We start from the raw sequence: 22,049 nt of genomic DNA, 5'->3' as shown, positions 1-22,049 counted from the left end.
AGACTACAAGGAGGCAAATACTAGAAAGAAAGATATAGCAGGAGGAGCAGAAAAAAGCAAACATGTAGGAGACAAGCGAATACCACTTTGAAACATCACCCACTCTGCGAGTGGACAATTTACTAGTACAATCTCAACGTTTACCGTATTACTACAGTACTTTCCCACATCCCAGGTCTCAGGAGGAGCAGAAAAAAGCAAACATGTAGGAGACAAGCGAATACCACTTTGAAACATCACCCACTCTGCGAGTGGACAATTTACTAGTACAATCTCAACGTTTACCATATTACTACAGTACTTTCCCACATCCCAGGTCTCAGCCTGGTTTTATGACCTAATCCGGAAGATAAAATAACTTTCTGCCTTTCTCATTTTGTTCTCAGCATCAATCTTTAAAATGTGTGACACAAAACATTTGGCCAAAGAGCCGTGACACGCCTGTCCTGTTTTTATGTCTGTCATGTGGCAATTTACAGATTAGTAAGAGTTAGTGCTAAAGCTCGGTTTGAAGCTCGTTCCTCCTCACATGGAGCAAGCCGTCATTACAAAACAAAACCTGGAAAAGCAAGTTGGCTTCAGCCGCGTCCCTAGAGCTCCTGACAGGAATCCCACGGGGGGGTGTGGGACCCCGGCGGCCCCGCTCGCCGCGGCTGCGGGGATCGCTGCTACTGGTGTCTCTGCCGCTAGAGGGGGTCTCGGTACCTGTTTTCCCGAGGAGGAAATGGGAACCGACTGCGGGGTCTGGGGAGCCAGGGTTGCATTTTGGCTCTGGGAGAAAGGAAAGCGGCTGGGTGCGGGTTACAGAGAGGGCAGGCGGTTTGCACGCTCGTTTGAGACGCTGTGTAGCTGGGTGGGTAAGGCTTAGGTTGCCAAAGAAACTTTAACGCGCTTCCTCGCTTGTCCCGAAATAACTTTGTGTTACAGACTCTCAGTTATGAAACATGGAAGGCTTTCATAAATCATCATCAAGGCAAATGGGTTGTAGGCTTCTTACAGATCCCGCGCCAGCAAGGCCTTGCCATGCCACTTGGCTGTTCACAACCGTGTGGCAGCTGACCACCTTCCTGCAGCCTTCTCACCCTCATTTTATGAAATGACATGGAAGCTTTGGCTGGCGATAAAGCACTGCGAAGGAAACACGAAGGGCAGTCAACAGGAGGAAGCCTCCAAGTGATGCTTTCTTGGGTCTTCCTCTTTCCCACTTGCCCATTAAGACACAGGGCAGCGGCCCAGGCTGGTCTGCCACAGACCTGCCGTGTCCCCTTTGCGTGTCTGGAAGGTGGCCCGGCGGGTGCCCCCTTTGTCCCCCCAGAGCCGCCGGGCCCGGGGGCACTGCGGGGCGGGGCGGGGGGGGGGGGCAGGCCTCAACTGGGGCCGGGCCGGGCCGGGGCCCCGCAGCACCCGCGGCCTCCGCTGCGCACCTGGCAGGGAGAGCCCGGTGTTGGTGCTGGCCTGTTTTTTTAAGAAAACAGATGCCAGGAGGGAGAAAAAAAAATAAAAGGGAAGAAAAGTGAAGGTGCGAGCGTGCCAGGCGGGAGGAGGAGAGCCGCGGGAACGGAGGGCAACCCGCGGAGGAAGGAGGCGGACAAAAGGTGGCGGGGGGCGAAGCCCTGTGCCAGGTGCGCAGCCCCGCTCCAGCCGTGGCCGCCGCGGGGATGGCTGCGCGGTAGCGGGGGTCTCCGGCGGCCCGGGAGGGGTAGCGCCGGCAGGGCCGAGGGGCGGCGGGGCGACGCGCCCGCGGGAGCGCAGCCGAGCGGGGGGCCCACACTGCGGCACCGCCGAGGGGGGCGCCGGACCGAGGCACTCAACAGGCGCTGCCGCCCCGCCGGGCGAGGCGGGACGGGCGCCGGCACATGGCAGGAGCCGCGCTCGCCGCCAGCCCCGTGCCAGGCGGCGCCGGCCGGAAAGGGGCTTGGCCGCCGCTCGGCGGGGCTGCCGCGCCGCCGGGGTTCGCCCGCGCGGGACCCACCCTGCCCGCTCAGCCGGGGCCGGCAACCCGGCCGGCAGCGCCGCCGCTTCCTTTGTGTGCGTGAGGGGAGCTGCGGCGGGCGGCGGCGGGTCTCCCCGGCGGGCTGTCAGCGCTGCCCGCGAGGAGGCGGGGAAGGGAAGGGACGGGAAGGGAAGGGAGGAGGCGAGGGAAGGCGCTGGCAGGGCGGCTCTCCCGTCCCCATCACAAGGTAAACGCTGCTCCCCAGGCGGAGAGAGGCACTGGAAGCGCCGCGGGCCTTTTCCCTGACCTGCCGAGCGGTTTCGCCCAGCCCCGGAGAGCGGCCGGCAACGCCTCGGCGGGGCGCCGCCGCCACCCGCTCCCCGCCGGCGCGGGGAGCCGAGCGCGGGCTGCGGCGGCGGCTCGGCGCGACGCGGCTCCGGCACTTTGCGATGGGCTGGCGGCAGCGGCGGCCGGACAGCAGCGGGGGCCGACGCGGGGCTCGCAGCTAAGGGGCGAGGAGGAGGGACCATGGCCGCATCCAGTAACTCCAGTTTGTCCGGCTCGTCGGTTTCCTCCGGTAAGTTTCTCCGGCGAGCGCCGCATTTCTCCCCTCCCTCCATTTTAACAGGGAGCTACCTGTCTGCAGAGCGCCTCACCGTCCCGCCCGCCCTGAGCGCCCCCGGCCCCGCCGGCAGCCGCCGCAGTGGTCCCCGAGCCCCGCGCGGGCTCTCCCCCGGGGGGCGGCGATGGCCCCGCCCGGGGCCGGCAGTCCCTCAGGCGGCGCCGGGGGGGGGGGGGGGGGGTTGGGGGGGGGGTCGGGACGGGGAAGGCGCGGCGGGGCCTTTGTGTGGGGCGGGGGCGAGGGGAGCCCCGCGCCCGGCTCCCTCGCCGGGGGGGAGCAGCATCCCCCCCGGCTCGGGAAGGGGCGCGCCCGCGGCCCCCCGCGCCTCTGCGGCCGGCACGTTATTAGGAGCTCCCGCCTCGGGGTTTGGGTGGCCCGGGGTGTTCAGAGACCACCTGGCCCTGCTGACGGGGGTCCTCTGCCGCGGTCCCCGCGGGGCAGGAGCAGCGCCGCATCGCACCTCGGCGCGGCGTGCTGCGCGGGTCCTGCGCGGGCCGGGCGGGGGTGCCCCGCCGGTCGGAGACTGCCAGACGTGCCCCTTGGTGGGCGTCGTGGCACCCAGGGCGTTTTGAGTACTTCTGCAAGACCGGGAACGATTAAATTCCCGATCCGGATAAAAAATGCTCCAGGTGAAAAACCGCCACAGGGTTTCGGCCGCGGGGGCCGTGGGCGGGTGTGAGGAGCTTGTGCTTGCTCTGGGTTTTGGGGGTGCTGGGGTGGCTTGCTGCCCCTCGGACGGGGAGGGCTGGCTGCCTGCAGAGCCGCAGGAAGGCAGAAAAGTTACGGCGCATTTCCGAGCGAGGCAGCCTGAAATTGAAAGCAGTGATATAATAGTACCGCCGCCTGCTTCTTAGCTCACTGAGCAGTTTTTTTAATGTTTAAGTTATGAGAAATTGGCAAAGAGTAATATCCTGGCATTTTAGTGGGCTGAAGGAGTAAATAGAAGGATGAACAACTTTGGGGTTCAAGGGACTTGTGACTCAGTGTTTTATTTGAGGTGCCAGATTGAGAATTTGTAAGAGCACTTCTTAAACATAGCAATATGTGCTGTGAAAAGCAGACAAGCTCCTTTGACTGTCAATACAACTGTAGAAAAATATAAATAAATTTAAAAGGGAATGAGCAGCTATGGTTTTTTTAAAGATGGTGTATGTGACTTACACAACTTATTCTATGTCAGTGTTCCAGCGTGCGACACTTACAGCCAGATCCAAAGAAAGAACTGTGTCCTAAAAATCAATATTTATTCCAACTCTTTTAATAAAAAACCACAAACATTGCAAGCCCTGATTGCCTTAACTAGAACGCACCTGAAAGAAGTAGGCATGAGAAATTCTGCCTTGTGTTCACGTTCGCGATGCAAGAGTCGCAAGACCAGAATGAAAACAAGCTAAGAGTCAACCCAACTCCATAGCTTGTTAGTTAAGGTACTTGTTTGGGCAATGTGATTTTTATTTTACGGATCATTTGTGTATTTTTACATCTAAGTTATGTGATAAAACCAGAAACAACCCTAAAAGCCCGGACTGGAACCTGGGACTCTCTTCCTTGGTGCTCTATCCATTAAGCTGCAGAAGCATGTCCCCCATGTGCATAGCTTCCTTGCTCCACGAATCTCAAGGTCTTTCTTGCATACTGTTCCAGCCTCTGAGAGAGGTCGCTGAGTGCACACCTCTGAATCCCCTCTGGCTTTACTGAATCTAGGCTCCAGGATCTGTCTCCTGAATTGACAGATGTGTCTCCCTTGCAGTCTCGGTTCAAATGCCTGAACTGCAGGGAAGAGTGGGAGTTCAGGCACATCTTTGGCCAGAGCAGTTGATATCAGTTAACTCCAGGTGGCCTCCTGCTCAGCAGGTGAATCTAGCACCAAACTTAACATCTAGCCGAGGAACTGAGCTCTGGGCTTTAGATGTACATACTTAAAAGTCAGGGGTTTTGGCACTTGACAGTACCCTGCTTTGTAAGAAGCCCTTAGCTACAGCCTACAGCAGTTTATGGTTTATCTTTTGTTTTGTATTTTTGCAAGAATGAGCACAGCTGAGCCTTGGCCCATGCTTGGGGCTCTTAGATGCCACAGTAGTACAACTAATAAATATTGTCAAGTGCTTCATACAATAACTGAGTGCCCTTGGCTTTCATAACTTACAACCTTGGAGTGGTTTTTGTTTTTGTTCCAGTGCATTCAGTCTATATTTCTTCTGTGCACATACTAATCAGAAGTTAAATTTGCTGCAGCATGATAAAGTTTCCAATATTAGCAGACACACCATATCTGACTGTGTGCAGCTGTATTTTGGCTGTCTGTGGTTTCAGTTCTCAGAACTCAGCAAGTCTTAGAGCATATTGTTTACATAATCTAACCAAACAGTCTTGCTTTTAAATTTAATTTGGTAGAATTTGTATGTATGCTTAACTTACCAATATGAAGACTTCCAAATAGTATAATTATTTCTATTCCACAGAAGAGGGAAAGTTATAGTATCACAATAGGTTTTACTAATGGAAAAAGGAAGTGAAGTTTGTGGTCGATAGCAGAATACCATGCTGCAGGACCCAGCTCTACCACTAACTTGATGCTTGGCCTTGATCAAGCTGTGTAACGTGTTGCTGGATCTTTTTCCCATCTTTAAGAGCAGTTTAGCATTTGTCCATCTCATAGGGAGAGATGGAAGGCATTGCTTGTATAATCCTTTCAGATCTTGAAATAATCTAGGAACAATTACCATATTTGCAAATGCATTTTTAGCTTCAGCAAAACATGTCTTTTATTTTTAAGTTTTTTTAAAAATAGGCTTGTCCTGGTTTTGGCAGGGGTAGATTTAATTTTCTTCCTAGTAGCTGGTATACTGCTGTGTTTTGGATTTAGGATGAGAACAATGTTGATAACACACCGATGTTTTAGTTGTTGCTGAGCAGTGCTTACACTAGTCAAGGACTTTTCAGCTTCCCATGCTCTACCGACTGAGAAGGCTGGAGGTGCATAAGAAGCTGGGAGGGGGCACAGCCAGGACAGCTGACCCAAACTGGCCAAAGGGACATTTCATGCCATGTGACCTCATGCCCAGTACATAAACTGGGGAAAGCTGGCCGGGGGGGCCGCTGCTCGGGGACTGGCTGGGCATCGGTTGGCGGGTGGTGAGCAATTGCATTGTGCATCACTTGCTTTGTGTATTATTATTATTATTATTATTACTATTATTAGTAGTAGTATTTTATTTTATTTCAATTATTAAACTTTTTATCTCAACCCACGAGTTTTTCTCACTTTGACTCTTCCGATTCCCTCCCCCACCCCACCGGGGGCGGGGAGAGTGAGCAAGCGGCTGTGTGGTGCTCAGTTGCCAACTGAGGTTAAACCACGACAAGACTCATATACAAACATTCTGAGAAGAAACAGAACTGTTCATCTTGAGACCATATAAATAATACAAGTTTGAGACCACTGTTAGGGTTTGCTGTTGCTTTGAGGTAACAACAGAAGATCTGCCTCGCTTCTGTCCTTAAATTAATGTCTATAACATCCAAATATGTGGTTAGGTTTGAGCACTAGGACATGATACTTGAGAATTTATAGGTGACCTGTTTGTTTTAAGAACTTTTGGGGTAATAGCTGACCTGAATATGCATGAGTACAAGTTGAAGTGGTTGATAGCCAGATTCTGGCCCATCTGAACACAAAGTGGTGCTGAGCATCTACTGGTTCCATCTATTCACATCAAGATTTTGGTTAGCTTCTGTTGCCTGTATGGAAAGGCAAGGGTTAGCTAGAATCCATCTTACAAGGAGTAAAAAGGTTTATTGACTGCGTGATAATAGTGGAAATTAGAGTTTGAGTGGCAGATGGGAATTTTCATTCACTTTTTTAAAGGGATGATTTCTTCTTTCTCTTACCCACCTTTCTTAAAATGCAGATAGTTCTCCTTCCTTAGACAGTGTCCATCTCTACCCTTCTATTGTAAAATCACGTATTCATTATACAGGTGAGCACAGATGTGTTGTAGGAACAAAGTAGTCACATTAGGCCCAGGGGTAAAAAAGTCTGCTCGTGAATGCTGACTGCTGAAGCCTTGAGAATGTGTTACTGGAAGTGACCATTTGCGATGTAACATTTCTGTTTCGATTCCTGCCAATTCATGTCAATGACAAAAAATGTTAAACAGTTCAAATATATTTAATGTGAGGAAGTTGCCCAAGAATTTTATGGTGTAGATATTCTGCCTGCCCACTTACGGTTCTGTAAATGTGCAAGTGGGATTTGTAGTCTTCACTTGAACTTGTGTCTACGTTACAGACCAGAATTTGGTTCTGTCCTGGAGCAGTCATTTATAAGTACTACCTGCACAGTGACATGGCAGGGTGGTTAGCTGTAGCTGTTGTACAGATGGGGAGCTAACATGCATGGAGAGCTATGACTTCAGCTATCAACTGATGGTAAAGCAAATATTTGTACTTAGGAATCTGTTGCTGCTTTGCTTTCACAGCTAGAGAACCTGTCCCTCCTTCAGAGCTCGTGTCTATGGTACTCGTCTCAACAGCCACTGTGAGGCTGCTAATTATAGGTTCGATAATACTAGGTACTTGTCATGGGCCCCATCTGACAGGAGCCTATGAAGGATTTTTTTCAGTAAGCTAGCTGGTAACAAAATCTACAGGAGAGCCATGGGTATTTGTATTGTATTTCTTCATCTGTAGCTTTCTGCTTTTGGTGACAGAACTTAAGCTGCTCTTTGACTACCAACAGTCATGTTTGAAGGTGGCCGGGGCAGAAAGGGGTATACTGTGCTGAGGGAAGAAGGTGGGCATGATAAGCAGTTAAATTAAGCATTCTTCTTTGGACCTTGGGTAAATCTGCACAGCATACGAAGCACTGAAATTATAATTACTTCCACTGGGAATTCCACTTTACTTTCCTGTAATCTCCTCTATAGCGCATGCCCAGGTGATCTATTAGCTGTATTCCTTGCAAGCCCCTAAATTTTGTTCTTCTCCCTAGACGAAGTGCTGATTCAACCACAGGCAGCGTCTTTGCTTTCTCTCCTGTCCTCTAAAGAGGACTGTACATGTTTCTATGCTTTCCTTTATGCTGCTTTCTCCTTAAAATAGACATACTCCCTTGCCGCTCCCCAGCTTACTGTTGACCCTTATTCTCACTCATTCTGATCTTTCTTTTTCTAAACTTTGTTGTTGTTGTTGTTGAAACTTTTCAGCTTTTTCCTGGCAAACAATTTACCTCTCCCACTTTGTCACCAGCTGCCTCCAGTTTCCTCCACCCAGTAGCCAAATACTGATTGTACACAACTGACAAACTTGAGGCTCTGCTTGCTGGAATGTAAATACAGTCCTGAGTGAACAGACCTTCGTGGCTGCGTCTGCTCTGCTTGTCTAAGGAGCAAAAAATCCAGCATGCTTCCCAGCTAGGCTCCGTGCAGTGGTATTCCTAGGTGTCGGACGTCTCAGCCTCTGTGCAGTTGTGCCATCCAAAGCCTCCACGAAGTGGCTGTAAATCCCAGCTGCCTTTAAGGCTTTGAGCTCCGCTTGGAAAGCCTTCTGCCAGATAGCCTCCCTGTAATGGGTGGATAGGTTAGGTAGCGTGGGCTATCTATCAGGTAAGGGTCCACACCGAAGGTAAATGTCAGTACGAGTTTGCTAAACAATAGCGTGTAATCAGGCTTTCTCCTCCAGCAGGACTTGGACTGTGCCAAAACCTTTGCCTGAGTCTGAGCCTGTGCTGTGAGAGTGGTAACACTGGGAGAATTTGGATGAAGACCCAAGGCAAACGTGTAAATGTACGTGCTGGTGTACCCAGTATTCTGTGTTTTCTACAAGCTCCAAAGATAAATTTGCAGGTGTTAGGCTGAAGGGATAGCTCTGCACCTTTCTGCTTCCCATCTGAATTGATGCTTCTTCGTGTGCTGTGTGCATTTCAAGTAATACCTGTTATTAGGCCAAATGGTAGAGTTGAAACACATAGGCAAGCTTTCTGCTGCAGGCCTGGAAAAGGGCTTGTGTGTCTTGCCAGGGGATTTTTACTTTTCAGCTGTGTCCCCTGCTCTAATAAAAGACACTGCTTCTCCCCACAAACTCCCTGCTTTTGTAAACTCAGATACCTATGTAGAAGATGACCGCTATAAATTCTTTTAAAATCACCAATTATTGATGCATCTTTTTTTTTAATTGAAAATTGAAAACTGTTTTTCTGTCCTGAAGATCAGGGGAAAAGGTCTTTAAGTATCATTTAAGCAGTGATCCTCATTTAATTAATAATGAAGTTTATGGTTCATAAACTAATTCTTGTAATAAATTGAAAGGCAACAAATTGTTTGGTTTTTTTTTAAATAAATGAACAGAGAAATGTTGTTTAAAGGCAGCATAGTTCTCAACTATGTGTTTTCACACATACTCTGCGTTTCGAGAAGGATAAAAAACCGCTTACTGAGGGAAGAAGAAAAATCTTTGATGGTTCCAGTAACTTAACAAGGTCAAAATAAAATATTAAAGGCTCATGACTCTCTGGAGGTCATGAAGGTGCTATGATGTGAAATAGGCAGATATATGGTAAAAATGAAAGTCAACATAGGCTGATTTTAATTAAGATGCAAGCAAGTGAGAAGAAATCAAATTACTATTGTACACAGATTCAGAGAGATTCTAATTGGGAAAAAAGATTAGTAAATGAAAATAGATGTTTATTCTCAATGATTTAACAGAAACTGTGTTGTGAAAATGGCACATGAAAGCTATTTAAATAATGCTGCCATTATGCTGATAAGGTGCTACTTTTGATTTTTAAAGGGCAATAAGAGTTCTTTTTATTTCTGTTCCCAATGCCAGGCTTCTGCTGGCCAGGGTGTTCTTGCTCTAAATTAAAGCTGAAGTCTTTTGTATTTGATGATTATATAGAACTTACCATTCTTACTAAAAATAATAAATATTTAAAAGGGAAAAATGCCAAAGTACTCCATTCTGATGTAGTGATTGCTCTAACAGTTAGTTACTGAATGTGTAGGCTGGGATTACTGGGAATAAAATAGCCTGGAAACTGGTACAATGCATGTCTGCTTCACATTTTAGCTCATATTTGTACTCTGTAAAGCAAAAGTCTTATTCTTCTTACGGATCTGCTTGTCTCAGAGACATATGCGGAGGATCAGACGAACAGTCTTTCATGCTGTCATGATGATGACCTTTTTGGATACCAGTTCAATTGACTAGTTCTTGCCTTCTGTTTGATGGTTTGAAGAAGGCTTAGATATGACAAATGCTGAGGGATTGTAGGCAGGAATGTTTTACATCAGTGAGTATTATACACAGTCCTCTTGTATGCCTGTGCCCATAATGTTTTACATGTTTCAGACGATAATAATTTGGCGATTATGGTGCATAGGTAAGTCTTAAACCTGGTGTTTTAGACAAATATTTTTTTAAAGTTGCTTTGTTTATATACATACCTTTGACTAAAGGGCAACAGTGGCTGGGTTTGCCTTGCTTGCAACACTGAGTGCTGGCAGAAGGTGTTCCCATGCTGGGGAGCCAGTCTGTTGTCGCTTGTTCTTCTCTTCTACAAAAGGAGGAGACACTTAGGAGATTAAATATTTGGAGAACTGTGTGTTAAGGAATGGCACATTAATATTGCATGAAAAAGCTTTTGTTGCAGGGAAATGTAGCAGGATTTATGCAAGAAGCTCTAAATCTGTAATTCTGTATATATCACATTCTTTACAGGTGTAGTCGCAGTTCATCTAAGAATTATATACAGTAGCTAGTGTAAGTGTGTAGTTTTAACTGCTATGAATAATGACCCATTCTTCTTGTCTTTTTCTGACCTTTGATTATGAGAATGTAAACTTGAATTTTACATTTGGAGGTGGTTATTACGAACTATGAATCATGTGCAATTCAGCAATAATAGTTTCATCATCCTGTTTTACTCAGCAATAATCTAAATCCCGGGGCTGGAGCATGAGTATATCCCCGGTAGAAGGAAACTGATGTTGCAATAGTGCCCTTGTAACATGAACGTGCTTTAAAGTTTGCCGATGAATAGGTTGAAACTTGACAGTGCAGGCTGATGCGTTTGGTAAGGTAAGGAGAGGTTAAAGGGTTTTTAAAATTCAGAAGAATGTGCAAGTGTCGCTCGCCTTGCTTCTGGTATTATTGATCAAGGTCATCACAAATGAATTAGTTCAGTAAATAAGACATCTGGCAGTCTGATTCCCCTGAGACAAGGTGTCTCCAGTATGGTATTATTACTGACAGTGTAGAAAGTACTAGGTGGGCCCTTTCTTATCATCAGTAAATCACGTGTCACCTGCTGCGACCTGTGTGTCAAGTCGCATTTCTCAATTTCTTCTTACAAGCTTGTCATTTAGCTATTCCTCTCTTTCCTTATCACCTTCTTGTTGGCTGTTTAAACATTGCTTGTAGCTTTTAAAAAAGCCAACATGTTATGAAGTACGTTTGTGGTGTTACGCTTTTTATTTCATCAAAGAAGAAAATTGAATGTTAGAAGAGATGGAGACCTCAGTTTGTAAATGAGATTCAGCTTGTTGAGCAGATGTTTAATTGCTAAAAATTTGTCTTATCTTGACAGATCAGTTGGTTAAATGTTTGGCTTTGTGTTATGGCAAGGAAGAAAAATGGCAAGCACACACCATCTACAGGCATACTGGGCATGGCCATTGCAAAGGCAGGCAGAAGTTCCTGGGAGAAGGGGGTTCTTCTGCTCCAGCAATGTACAACGTGCCAGAGGGCCTGTGCTGTGGTCAAAAGCAAAAGAAATCCGACAGCTCTTTCAGTATCGTTTGCCTTCAAAAGACATGGAGTATCTGTTATAGTATTTTTCCACTGTGTGAAGCTGCATGAATTCCACGTTAATTCCCCAATAAACGAGATAAAATGCCCCAAAGGGAAGAGGAGAAGGAGAGGGGATCATGAGAGACCCAGACAGATGCTCCATTTTCAGCTTTTCCAAGGTATCTTATGTGGTTGGTGTTAAAGGCAGTTGTATTTTGTTGTGCGTGTGGCTGAACCCTACCTTTGTGTACTATTTGTGCATGTTATACAGTGCCAGCCCTTGTATCTCCCATTTTGAAGCAGTTATATAGTGTGCGACCACGTGTAGCTTCATAGTGAACCATATCCTATCCTGGTTAGGAGTTCAGGGTTAGGTACTTCCTAGCACCGAGGCATATATAAACTGTGGACCTCTTTGGCATGGAAAATTAGGGATGCTAGTGGCTGATGGGGGCTGTTAGCACGTTTAGGTAACTTTACAGGAGAAAGATCCATCCACTGCTGTTGAACGCAATGATGTCACCTCTGTCTAAAGTGCTTGAGCTGTATGTAGGCTGGGAAACTGGTGAAATACATACACTATATACCTGCTGTATCTTTTTACAATTCTTTAGGTATCCACTGATAGTCACTGTGGGAGATAATCTACCGATCTGACCCATCATTGCTGTTGTTATGTATATAGCTGGTAGAGTTACTGCTGAGTCAGCATGCCGTGACTTCTAGGTCCTGCTTTCTACAGCCAAGAGCTCGTAAAAGAGAGGAAAAATTTGGGGTGGGTTTGAAATATGGGATGTTGACATTCTGTGTTGCAGGTTAAAACCAAAACCAAACCCCACACGTATGTTGCAAGGAGACCTGATAGGAAAATCATATTAATAGTGTGCTGTATAGAACAATACATAGATTTGTCTCAAACCCTCTTTCTTCCTTTGATTGAAAAGCTTGTTTCTTCTTCTCCTTTGCTTTATGAATGTATGACCCAGCTGGATTTATGTATGTATGTATATGTGTGTGTATATATATATACATTTCATTCTTTTTTATTCCAATATTAAGGCTAGCAATTAATGAACTTTTAAGAGCTAGAGCAGAGTTTTTCATATAAGGTTCCTCAAAGTTCCAAGATTTAGGACTTTACAAAAAAACCTGAATGTTGCAATCAAATTTCTGTAGTGCACAGAAGTGTCTGAAAGCTGAATTAATTCTTTGTAAAAGATTTTGTTTTTTAAACGAAAAACCCTTTATGAGCACAAGGTATTAAGTCCTGACCCTTCGAGCTGCTTGGTACCTTCTGTTCCCACTGCATTGAGGTAATAAATCAGCAGCTTGCAGGACTGGGTAGTTGCTTATCTGAGTACTTTAATGCAGTTTCCATTGAAGCAGCAGCATCTGCTGTTATGATGGGGCAAATTATTATAAGCTACATGGTACACCTCCCCCCTGTTATGTACTGGTACATAACATATTTAATATTCAGTACATTTACATCATATATATATAGAACATGTCAATTCATTGGTGATGAATTTCCAAGAATTATGTACAAGACTTAAATTATACATAATTTGTATAAATACCTGCTTCTTGAGAGAGCATACTCTCCATAACTCCTGATCTCCTGCCAGGCAAACCAAGATGATGGACAGCTTTTAGCATCATGCTGTGATAGCTCTGCATTTGTTTTATTTTGCAATCTGAAGCATGTAGTTAGGTTGTTTTGTGTTGACGGACTTGTTTACTGAAAGAATATTGAGCCCCTTGATGTCTTAATAAAAATGGAAAGACAAATTTCAATTCTAAGCTTCCTCATGCTCATTTGTGTCTAACATATCAGTGTACGTTGGAAATTCTGCTTAAGTTTAGAGAATAACAGTAAATGATGACTTAAGTAGGAGTGGCTGCCATGGATGAAACTTCAGTGCTCCTGAGTGAGTGCTTGAGGCTGGGAGACAAATTAAAGCTATGGAAATAGTGATTGACAGGCGTGCTTTTTTCTCCTCTTCCATTATGACACTAAAAACAGCTTTAAATTGCTAAACCATTGAGAAATAAAATGGATGAACTGGAGGATGGAGGTAAGTAGATGTCAGATTGGTGAGAATTTATGAAATTATGTAGACAAGAAAAAGAGATGTTTTTATTTAGGTTGTATAGAGAGAAGAAAACAGGATCCTGAACTCTTTACAAAGCGGATTGCTGTATCAGACCACGGTGTTTAACAGAGGTAGAATTTTACAGATTTTTAATGTAGAACCTCTGGTCATTTTGGTGGTAGATGAGTACGTCCCAGCGTGTGAGAGAGAAAAGCCTTAGGTGCATTGGCGCTTTGTTACAAAATGTTGAATGTTGGGTTCAGGCCTTATCTGGTGTTCCTGAGTGAGTGCACGAGCAGGGGAGCTCTAAGGCATCCGTCTGAAAGCATCAGTCGCTGGCTGTGAAGAATTAGGTAATAACCTTTTTTCCTCCGATTGAACCAACAGTTGACTGTCAAAGTGAAGAAGCATCCCATGCTACGGTAGCATTTTAGGTACGCACATGGTACAACACGATTTCTAGGCTAGGAGGTTTTGGATTTTTATGGAACTCTCCGAGAGCTACATTTCCATCGACGCAGCGCCTGGAGTGACCACTGTGGTGGCTTTCCATATTGCAGTTTGAGTGATTTCTCCTGCAATTTGAAAAAGTATCGTGAACATAAAATGAAGAGGTTTTCTGGGCATGCTGTTGGGTAGCACTGCTGGGTAGTGCTATTGCGCATTGCTAAACAGTTGTTTTATTTCCTTTCAGAAGTGATGGATTAGTTCATTCAATAAGCTCCAAGGAAGAAAAAACAAGAAATTCTCCTCCCAAATCCATTAAATTGCCTTATACCATTGATTTTAAAAATAAACCTGAAAAAATGAAGTTTAAGTGCAAAACCAGAGAGTTACATGTATTACTTTTAATGATTAATGTAACAGTAAATCTTTAAGCACTGGCAACTTAAGAAATCAATGCATGCTGTGTGATTTCTTCTAGAGCTACAAAATTTGGCAGATGTGTACAGGTTATATATGGGCTTGTTTGCACATAAAAATTATTTCCAAAAAAGGTCTTAAGAGCTATAATGAAAAAAAAATCTTCAGACATAGAAATGTTATGGAGTAGTTATTCTGGAACAGCTATTCCTGAACACTATCCAGTTAAGTTATAGTAATGTAGATCGTTGACTTGGAAGGTGTAGAAATACACCATTAATTATACTCATTTACCAAGTAACGCTAAGCTTCTCTTTTCTTTCTTTTTCCTTTCTGCTCAATGTATTCTTGAAAGCTCATTGCTCCCTTTTTTCAGAGACGTGATGCATCCTTGACATCAGAAACTTAAACCTGAACCTGCCATTTTCAAGGTTTTTTTTCTTCTTTTATTTAGTATTGTGTGTAGCACAGGAGCTGATCACATCATGGTTAAACTATAAAAGGATAAAACGACGTGAAGATAAAGATGATTCGTTTCAGAGTAAAACTTTGCTAAACAGAACAGGTCAGTATTAGTTAGAAGCGTTCATATCATGCACGTTAAGAGGTGCAGTCAGGATTGGAGGTCTACTTTGCTGAATGTTGTTGAACAGGATATTATAATTACTGTTGTTTCATTTATGCTGACATACATTTATATAGAGATTGCATGAAAAGGCCACAGGGAGGTTGGTAGCTGTATAAATATGGAATAAATGACAGTTTGCGGCCTAAAAATCTTGTAACTTGAAGAATGCTAGGAGCATGAGGATAGTGGGTGTAAACTACGGTCAAAACGGTGAAGAATTGGCATGCTATTATTAATTACATGTATCAAAATGTGTGTGTATGCTTAAGAAAATAACAGGAACGAGAATGTTTAGGAAAAGAGCAGGAATTTGCCACCCACCCCCCACAAGCTGTTTCTTTAATTCTGTTAACTAAGAAGGAGGAGGCACATTGTCTTCAAAGAATTGCTGGAGAGGGCTTTGGCTCATGAAAGCCTTTTCTGTCTTGTATTTGTTTCAGATCCTTTGATCTCTTTTGGTTTGATGAGTACGTGTCATCACTTGGTATTGAAATTGCTTCCTCTTCCTCAGATATGACAGTAATAAATATATTTGCTGAAGAGTGTAATTTAAAATTTATATTATTCACAGTTATTGGCAAGTACTGTAGCCTAAATGGTAAAAATGAGGGGGAGTCTGGTTCAGGTTGATTTTTTTAAAATAATCGATCCGTCTTATCAATATGCATAATAAGCCTATCAAAACAGACTTCTCAAAAATTAAAGAAGAAAAAACTCAATATAAAATGATCGTAAGTGTAATTGAGTAGTGTAATTTACTTTCACTTTACAGGAAAAGGGTTTCAGCTCCACCTCTTAAGCAGCTTTAGAAAACTGCACACTGACTCCTGGCAGTAGTGTATTGAATGAAAGCATCCAGAGTGTCTAGAAAACATAAGTGTACACAAATTCATCTTAAAGGGATATATTTTATAGAAAGAAACTCCATCACTGTCTGGATTTTTAAGGGTTTGTAAGAAGTATGTTAACTTCAAAAATACTGGATATACTATAATATATAATAAAGAGCTTAGTAGTAGCAGGATTTAAAAAAAAAATCTTTTTTCATCATTCTGTAAATACTTAACTAATCTTCACAGCACCTGTTTCATAACTGGGAAGAAATTAGGCAGAAAAATGGAACCAGTCAGCTACTAGCAGGGACTAAAGTTAAAATCAACATGGAGTAAAAATAGAAGATTTTTCAGGAAACATTCTCAGTTCATTAGAGAATGAATTGAGGACCCCCCTTGGACCTCATTGGGAGCTTTGGCCTGTGTAAGGGACGTATTTAGGACTTTTTGTTTCCCTTAGTATAGTTTACCTTATTTTTGTTTTATATAATAGCGTGTCACAAATTTGTCTTACACGTTTTTGGTTCTCTTTATAAAATCAGTTTAGGACATGCTTTGTCTGAGTAAAATTTAGATAGATTTCTTTTTGTTTTTCCTTTCTTTCTCTTATGTACTCTCTCCCTCCAAAGGTAAAGCTTTGCTACGCTTAGGCTTGGCGTTAGGTATACTTATGCTTAAACCAGTTAAGTAACTGCAAGTAGCGCCAATGATGTGAACAGTGTTATCCTGGATTTATGTTCTGACAGTTACTTAGTCTGATACTGACTTTCCCCATCCTTGATGATCAGACTGTTCCCTAGTAAACACTTCAGAACAGATTTATTCACTGCTACGTACTTAAAGGAGTTGATGCTGTTCATTTCTGGGGCTGTTGAGCACCATTTGGAATAGCAGCTGCTGAGGTAATGATTTGGACGTGTCCCCTACCACCCTTGAAAGGAGAAACATCGTGGGCGCACAAAACCTTTCCAAAGTATCAACGACATGCAAGCCTGAAAGCATTTGCATATTTTATTTTAACAGATTTTTTCCCCGCCATGAATATGTTTATCTTACTTGCAGATACTGATTCTGATCGTGTGATGTCAAGCAAGAATGACTTCAGGATTTTTTTATCTCTAAGGCTCCCATAAGCGCATGAGCAAGGGCATTTTCTTTCTGATTACCTGCCAGGTTGTGACAAACTTAAAGAAATACGCTCTTATGGGTAAGACTCGGTAGTCAGCTCAGTTTACTGTATCTTGTGATTTATTGGAGCCTGCAGTCCATGTAATGGGAGATGCCAGCTCTCATTTGAGGGCGCTCTAAGAAAGAATGAGAAACTCAACTTCAGGCCTGGACCAGCTTTCTGCAATACTGAGAAAAAAAGAGTTTTGTAGTGAGGTTATTACTTGAAACCAAATCAAATTTTAGGCCAGTCTGTCTTAATCATCAAGATGATCTTCATCTCATCCCACTGCCCCTCCCAAAACAGCCTTTCTGCCCAGTAAACACACCAGTCTTTATAATCTGTGATCCTAAGGAACCAAACCTTGGGGAAGTTCAGCCGGGTTGCATCATTGGAGAGTCTGGCTTTAAGTTTTGTAAGACAAGTTAAGTTCCAGGACTAGCTGACCTGTCAGAGCGGTGTAAAGTTTCCATCAGTGCAAATGGGAACCAAAACAGAAGTGCTACTAAGTAGTCATCCTCTTGGGTTTATATTGTCAGGGATAATTTTTCTTTGGACAGCCTTCGTAAGAGGAAAATAGAAATCAGCCTTACAATGGTGCAAGTATGAGGAGACTACCTCCAACCCTTAGCGTCACTTACTCAAAATGCCTTGCTCATGCTGGTCCTTCTTTCCCTGCCTTTGGAAATAGTAGAATAAACGCAGCAGAAGGTAGGTGAGCTGAAAACATATGAAGGGGGACAAACAATATTCCTGTAAGATGACTTTGCGGCCATCATATTTTCCGTGTTCTCGGTTACTTGCAAGATATTTGCCTGTCCTGGGCAGCTGGCTAAAGCACGACACCCAGAACAGTGGCTAGAGCATGTTTGCATAGGAAGAGCTGTACAGCATTGGCCACAAGCTCAGCTACGGCCCCGTGTCTTCTTCCCACCTGCGGCCACCAGCAAATGCTGAGGAGAGGGTGTAAGAGTAGGATGAACGCGCAGAGTAAACTTCTGCAGAATATCCTGTTGGCATCCAGAAATCTGTGGCTTGGGAACTTCCTGAGACAAAGAGCTGGATTCTTAAGTTTAATAGATACACTTTACTACTATATTTCATTTCATGAATTTGGTGAGTTGTTCTGTGGACTTGTGTAAACTTGAAACATCCTGTGTCAAAAAGCTCCGGAGTTTGAATGTGTTATGCAAAAAGATACCTTTTTCACTTGCTTTTGAACTTGCCATTGGCTAGTTTCATTTCATACACCCTACCTCTTTTATTGGAAGAAACAGTGAAAATTATTTTTTTATACATGTGTGAAATCTGAAGTGGCATAGAGCCCTTTATCATAGTCACACAGTCAATTCTTTTCTGCGCTGAAGAGTCACAGGGTACTTGGCTGATCCTTGTATGGAATAGCCTACATATCTTTGGTCATCCACGTTGTCTTCTACTACTCTTTCCAGTCCTAATGTAATCTTATAAAAATGGACCAGAAATGAAAACAGTCATCAAGGGATGGATGCATCTTATATTTGTTGCATTGGAATTAGGGTGTTCTCATTTTGTTCTCTGTTCCTTAATATTTGCTTTTCTTTTTCATTCATGGTATTTTCAAGCTTTTACGAGAGCTGTGTTGACTTGCCTAATGTAACATATTATCGCATGTCTGCTAGTATTGTTCTTTTTAATAGTTTCTACCAACTTGCCCAGTGCAGATGTCAGGCTACCTGGAATTTTTTGGCTTTCCCTTGGGGCTCTTTATAAAATAGGCATGTTAGCCATTTTGCAGTCCTCTGATACTGAGGCAGTTTTAAAAGAGGCAGTTAGTCATAGTGCTGTTTCATCCATGAGTTCCTTAAGAACTCTTTCATAAATATCATCTGATCTGTACAAATTGTTATTGTTCATACGTTTGTTCTGTAGCCTCTTGCACTGAAACCTCAGTTTGAAATGGATGATCCAATCAGTCCCTCATAAAGAAAAATATTCTGATGTGGCGGCTTCTCTAAGCTCTGTGTTCTCTATGTGTAGAGCTCAAAATACGTGATTATTTTCTGCTATGGCCTCTAAGTGCTGCTTTTATGCCTTGATCATCTATTGGTCAGACTGGCAGGCTTCGCATTTGGACATGAAAAAGGGGTTGCTGTTAATTTTTATGTCTTCTGCTAGTCATTTCTCAGGCTGTCTTTTAGCTTGCCTTATTGTGGTTTGAGATTGCTTTGGTTTTGGGTTTTTTATTTATTTAACCGGCAATAGCTCATGAGTCTTTCTGCTTCCTTGATTTGGACACGACTCCAGCTTTCAGAAGGATGTTTTCTTGCTTCTGATAACTTCTCATACCCTGCTGTTCAGCTACGCTGCCTTCCTTTTCCACTTTTTCAAATCTTCTTTTGCTCTGTGGCATGTATTTGCTCTCAGCCTCCAGTGTGGTATCTCTGTTTACCATGCCGCCTGGGAAGGTTTAACTCTCTTAGCTTCCCCATTTAGCTAGCTTCCTTTTAGCAAGCTTTAATGTATCCTCCAGGGTGACTTAAAAAATCAGATTTCGAAGGTTTTATCAGTTCTGTCAAAATTTCCTAGTATGTGTATCAACACTACCTACAGTTAGAAACCCATTAAAAATGTCCAAACTGTAAAAACTATGTGCGAATGTGTAAGCACATGTGTCTGTTCATCGTAGGTAGGGAGCAGATAATTGTTCTTGACAGGAAGAATAATTCTAAATGTAGAATTTAGGCAGCTGAAGCTGGTTTTTGTTTGCTTTTATCAGGCTCTAAGCTAGCAGAAACTGTCCCTTCAGATGTAACGCTGGCGTCTCCAACACCTGTGGCTGCTTGAGGGTCTCAGTTTTGAGCTACTGTGGTTTGGAATTTGGATCAAGATGGTTTAGCAAGACAACTTGCACAATTAGACATATTTTTTGAAGCCAAAATAGGCGAACTTTATTCCTGGAAGAATCTGGAGCACTCCCCTAAAATCACATGTCTTTGTCACAGTTGACTGTGATAGATCCAGCTGAGGAGTCAATAAGTGTTAATGAAGGGCCTTAATTAGTGTGGACTGATGTGATCTAAACAAGCTTAGTAAAGTCCTGTCACTTAGCTGTGGTATTTTTTTTAATGAAAAAGCTTTTTAGAGAGTCGGAAAACATAAGGGTAATTGGATTGCATCATAAGACATCACTGACACTCTGCTGCTCAACAGGAAGAAAAACTGAGCGGCATTAGTAATTTTTAAATACTGTAATAGAAGAAGGTAAAAGAATTTCAGAAAAGATGAAACAGTGAGCAGACGTTCTTTCTTTAAACCAAAACGATGGAGTTTGTTTAAATTTAATAGTAGAGTCAATATACATATACATGTACTCAAAAGCTGTCACATTACCCAGCCATTAATCTTGATCTGACCTGTTCCAGGCAAGAAGCACGTGCTCTGTGAACTTTTTTCTTTAAACATCAAACATGAGCTCTCTTTATGATAATATAATGTTTTCCATGCTGTCTTTCTGAACCTTTCTCTGTGTGTTTGAATTTTACAACATTGAGCTTTATCTGAAAGCGAATTTATTTTTAGAGCTTGCTAGAGAATAGTTCAGCTGCATGTGTCAGATGCAGAGACTGAACAGCCTGGAAATACCTCTCTCTGAGAAGCACCTCTTCTTGGCTGGTCACACTTGATTTCAGTTTGACCATGACATGAACGTGTACAGAGCGTATGCCTAAGTCCTCACTTGGTTTCAGGTTGTTTATTTATAGTTTATTAATATTTTTAATACAATTTTAAGATGAGTGGCTCTGTGTTAATTGAGTGAGGAAAAGCTTATACTGCAATGTGTTCCGGTTAATGGCTAGGAAGGTCTATTCCAGAAGCAGCAGAAGCACCACCCCAGAGGCTTTCATCCGACTGGGATGATGTGTTCCCACCTCTCCCTTTCCTGAGGCATCTCCCTGGGGAGTATGTTCCTCCTGAGTGCATCTGCCCTGCTTTGTGCGGCTCCTCTCTGCCTTAGCAAGCCCTGTACCCTTGCGCACCATTTTCACTTTGCTCATGGTAATCCCCAGCGCTAGAGAAGATGTGTAGGAAAACGGAGGGTTTATTAAGCCTGACTTAGAGTGGAGTCGCAGGGTGAAGATCCAGGAGGCAGCTTGAACAGACTGAACAGCTTGTTGCTGCCGGAGAGAGGGGGTGTCCCAGCCTGCTGCCTGCTCCCGGTCCCTGCTCTTGCTGCCGCTGTGCGTGGCTCTGGCACTCGTCTCATCCTTCTGTGAGCTGGCAGCCGGTGCCGTTTGAGAAACAGAGCTGACAAAAAGCGGAAATCTCATTCTAGCATTTGCTTAGCAAGGTTCTCCTCTCCTTATTCCAGTATCTGTCATCCGAAATCTGATTTTTCCTTCTCTTCAAAGGTATATGGCATGTCGATCTCTTCTTACACCATTGCTATTCAGAGGCTTTCCAAAGTGCCCGTGCCTTTCTCTTCAGTTCCTCCTCTTGCCCTCCTTCATGCGTATGTTCTCATTCATATCTGTAAAACCTTTTGGTGCCTGTATCATTCCATGCCTTTCATGTAGGAAGCAATACTGATTGTATTAATTGTACATGTATTTTGCTAATTCCTTAGTATCTGAGGCATTCTTGGGTTTTGATAGAGCATCTTGGGGTGTTTTTTTTAATTTTAGCACAGCTGACCATACTGGGAGCTTTCTGAGAAAAAAGGACAATATTCTGTATTACAAACAAAGAAAAAATGGCGCTAAGGGGAGTCTATTACCAAGTGATGAGAAGCCATAAAATTCCAAAGTTGAGAGTCTAGGTGCGCATTTTCATGGGCTGCTGTCGACATCAATATTAAAATGTAATTGTCAACCATATGATGAAGTGTTACTTTTAAAAAAATAAAACATTACATAGAGTTTGTGCTTACAATATTGGCACATCTCTGAAACTGTGTGTGTTTTATTAGGTGTGTGAGCTGAAACTCAAGAAAACTATTTAGATGAAATGTGCTTATTAAACAGAGATAGCAATACCCCTATAATGCCAAAGGTTTAAAAGAAAAAGGGAAGGGGGAAGAAGTGTACTCATACATGAACATTTTAGAGTCCTGTTTTGCTGTCTACATGAAAA

At 43.6% G+C, this 22,049-nt stretch overlaps 1 protein-coding gene across 1 annotated transcript in view; it reads left to right on the top strand.

The window, feature by feature from the left end:
• Nucleotides 1–2,392: 2,392 nt before the first annotated feature.
• The window catches only part of CHN2 (chimerin 2), a 167,443-nt gene continuing 147,786 nt past the window's right edge, over nt 2,393–22,049 (top strand). Inside the window, exon 1 of the mRNA XM_076331264.1 lies at nt 2,393–2,510. Coding sequence (XP_076187379.1) covers nt 2,462–2,510 — 49 coding nt within the window. The 5' untranslated portion in view covers nt 2,393–2,461. The remainder of the gene's footprint in view (nt 2,511–22,049) is intronic.

This window comes from Aptenodytes patagonicus, chromosome 2 (genome assembly GCF_965638725.1).
Source record: "Aptenodytes patagonicus chromosome 2, bAptPat1.pri.cur, whole genome shotgun sequence".
In the NCBI taxonomy this organism is placed as follows: Eukaryota; Metazoa; Chordata; class Aves; order Sphenisciformes; family Spheniscidae; genus Aptenodytes; species Aptenodytes patagonicus.
The sequence above is the reverse complement of the archived record's forward strand: the minus strand, read 5'-3'. Positions and strand labels throughout refer to the sequence as shown.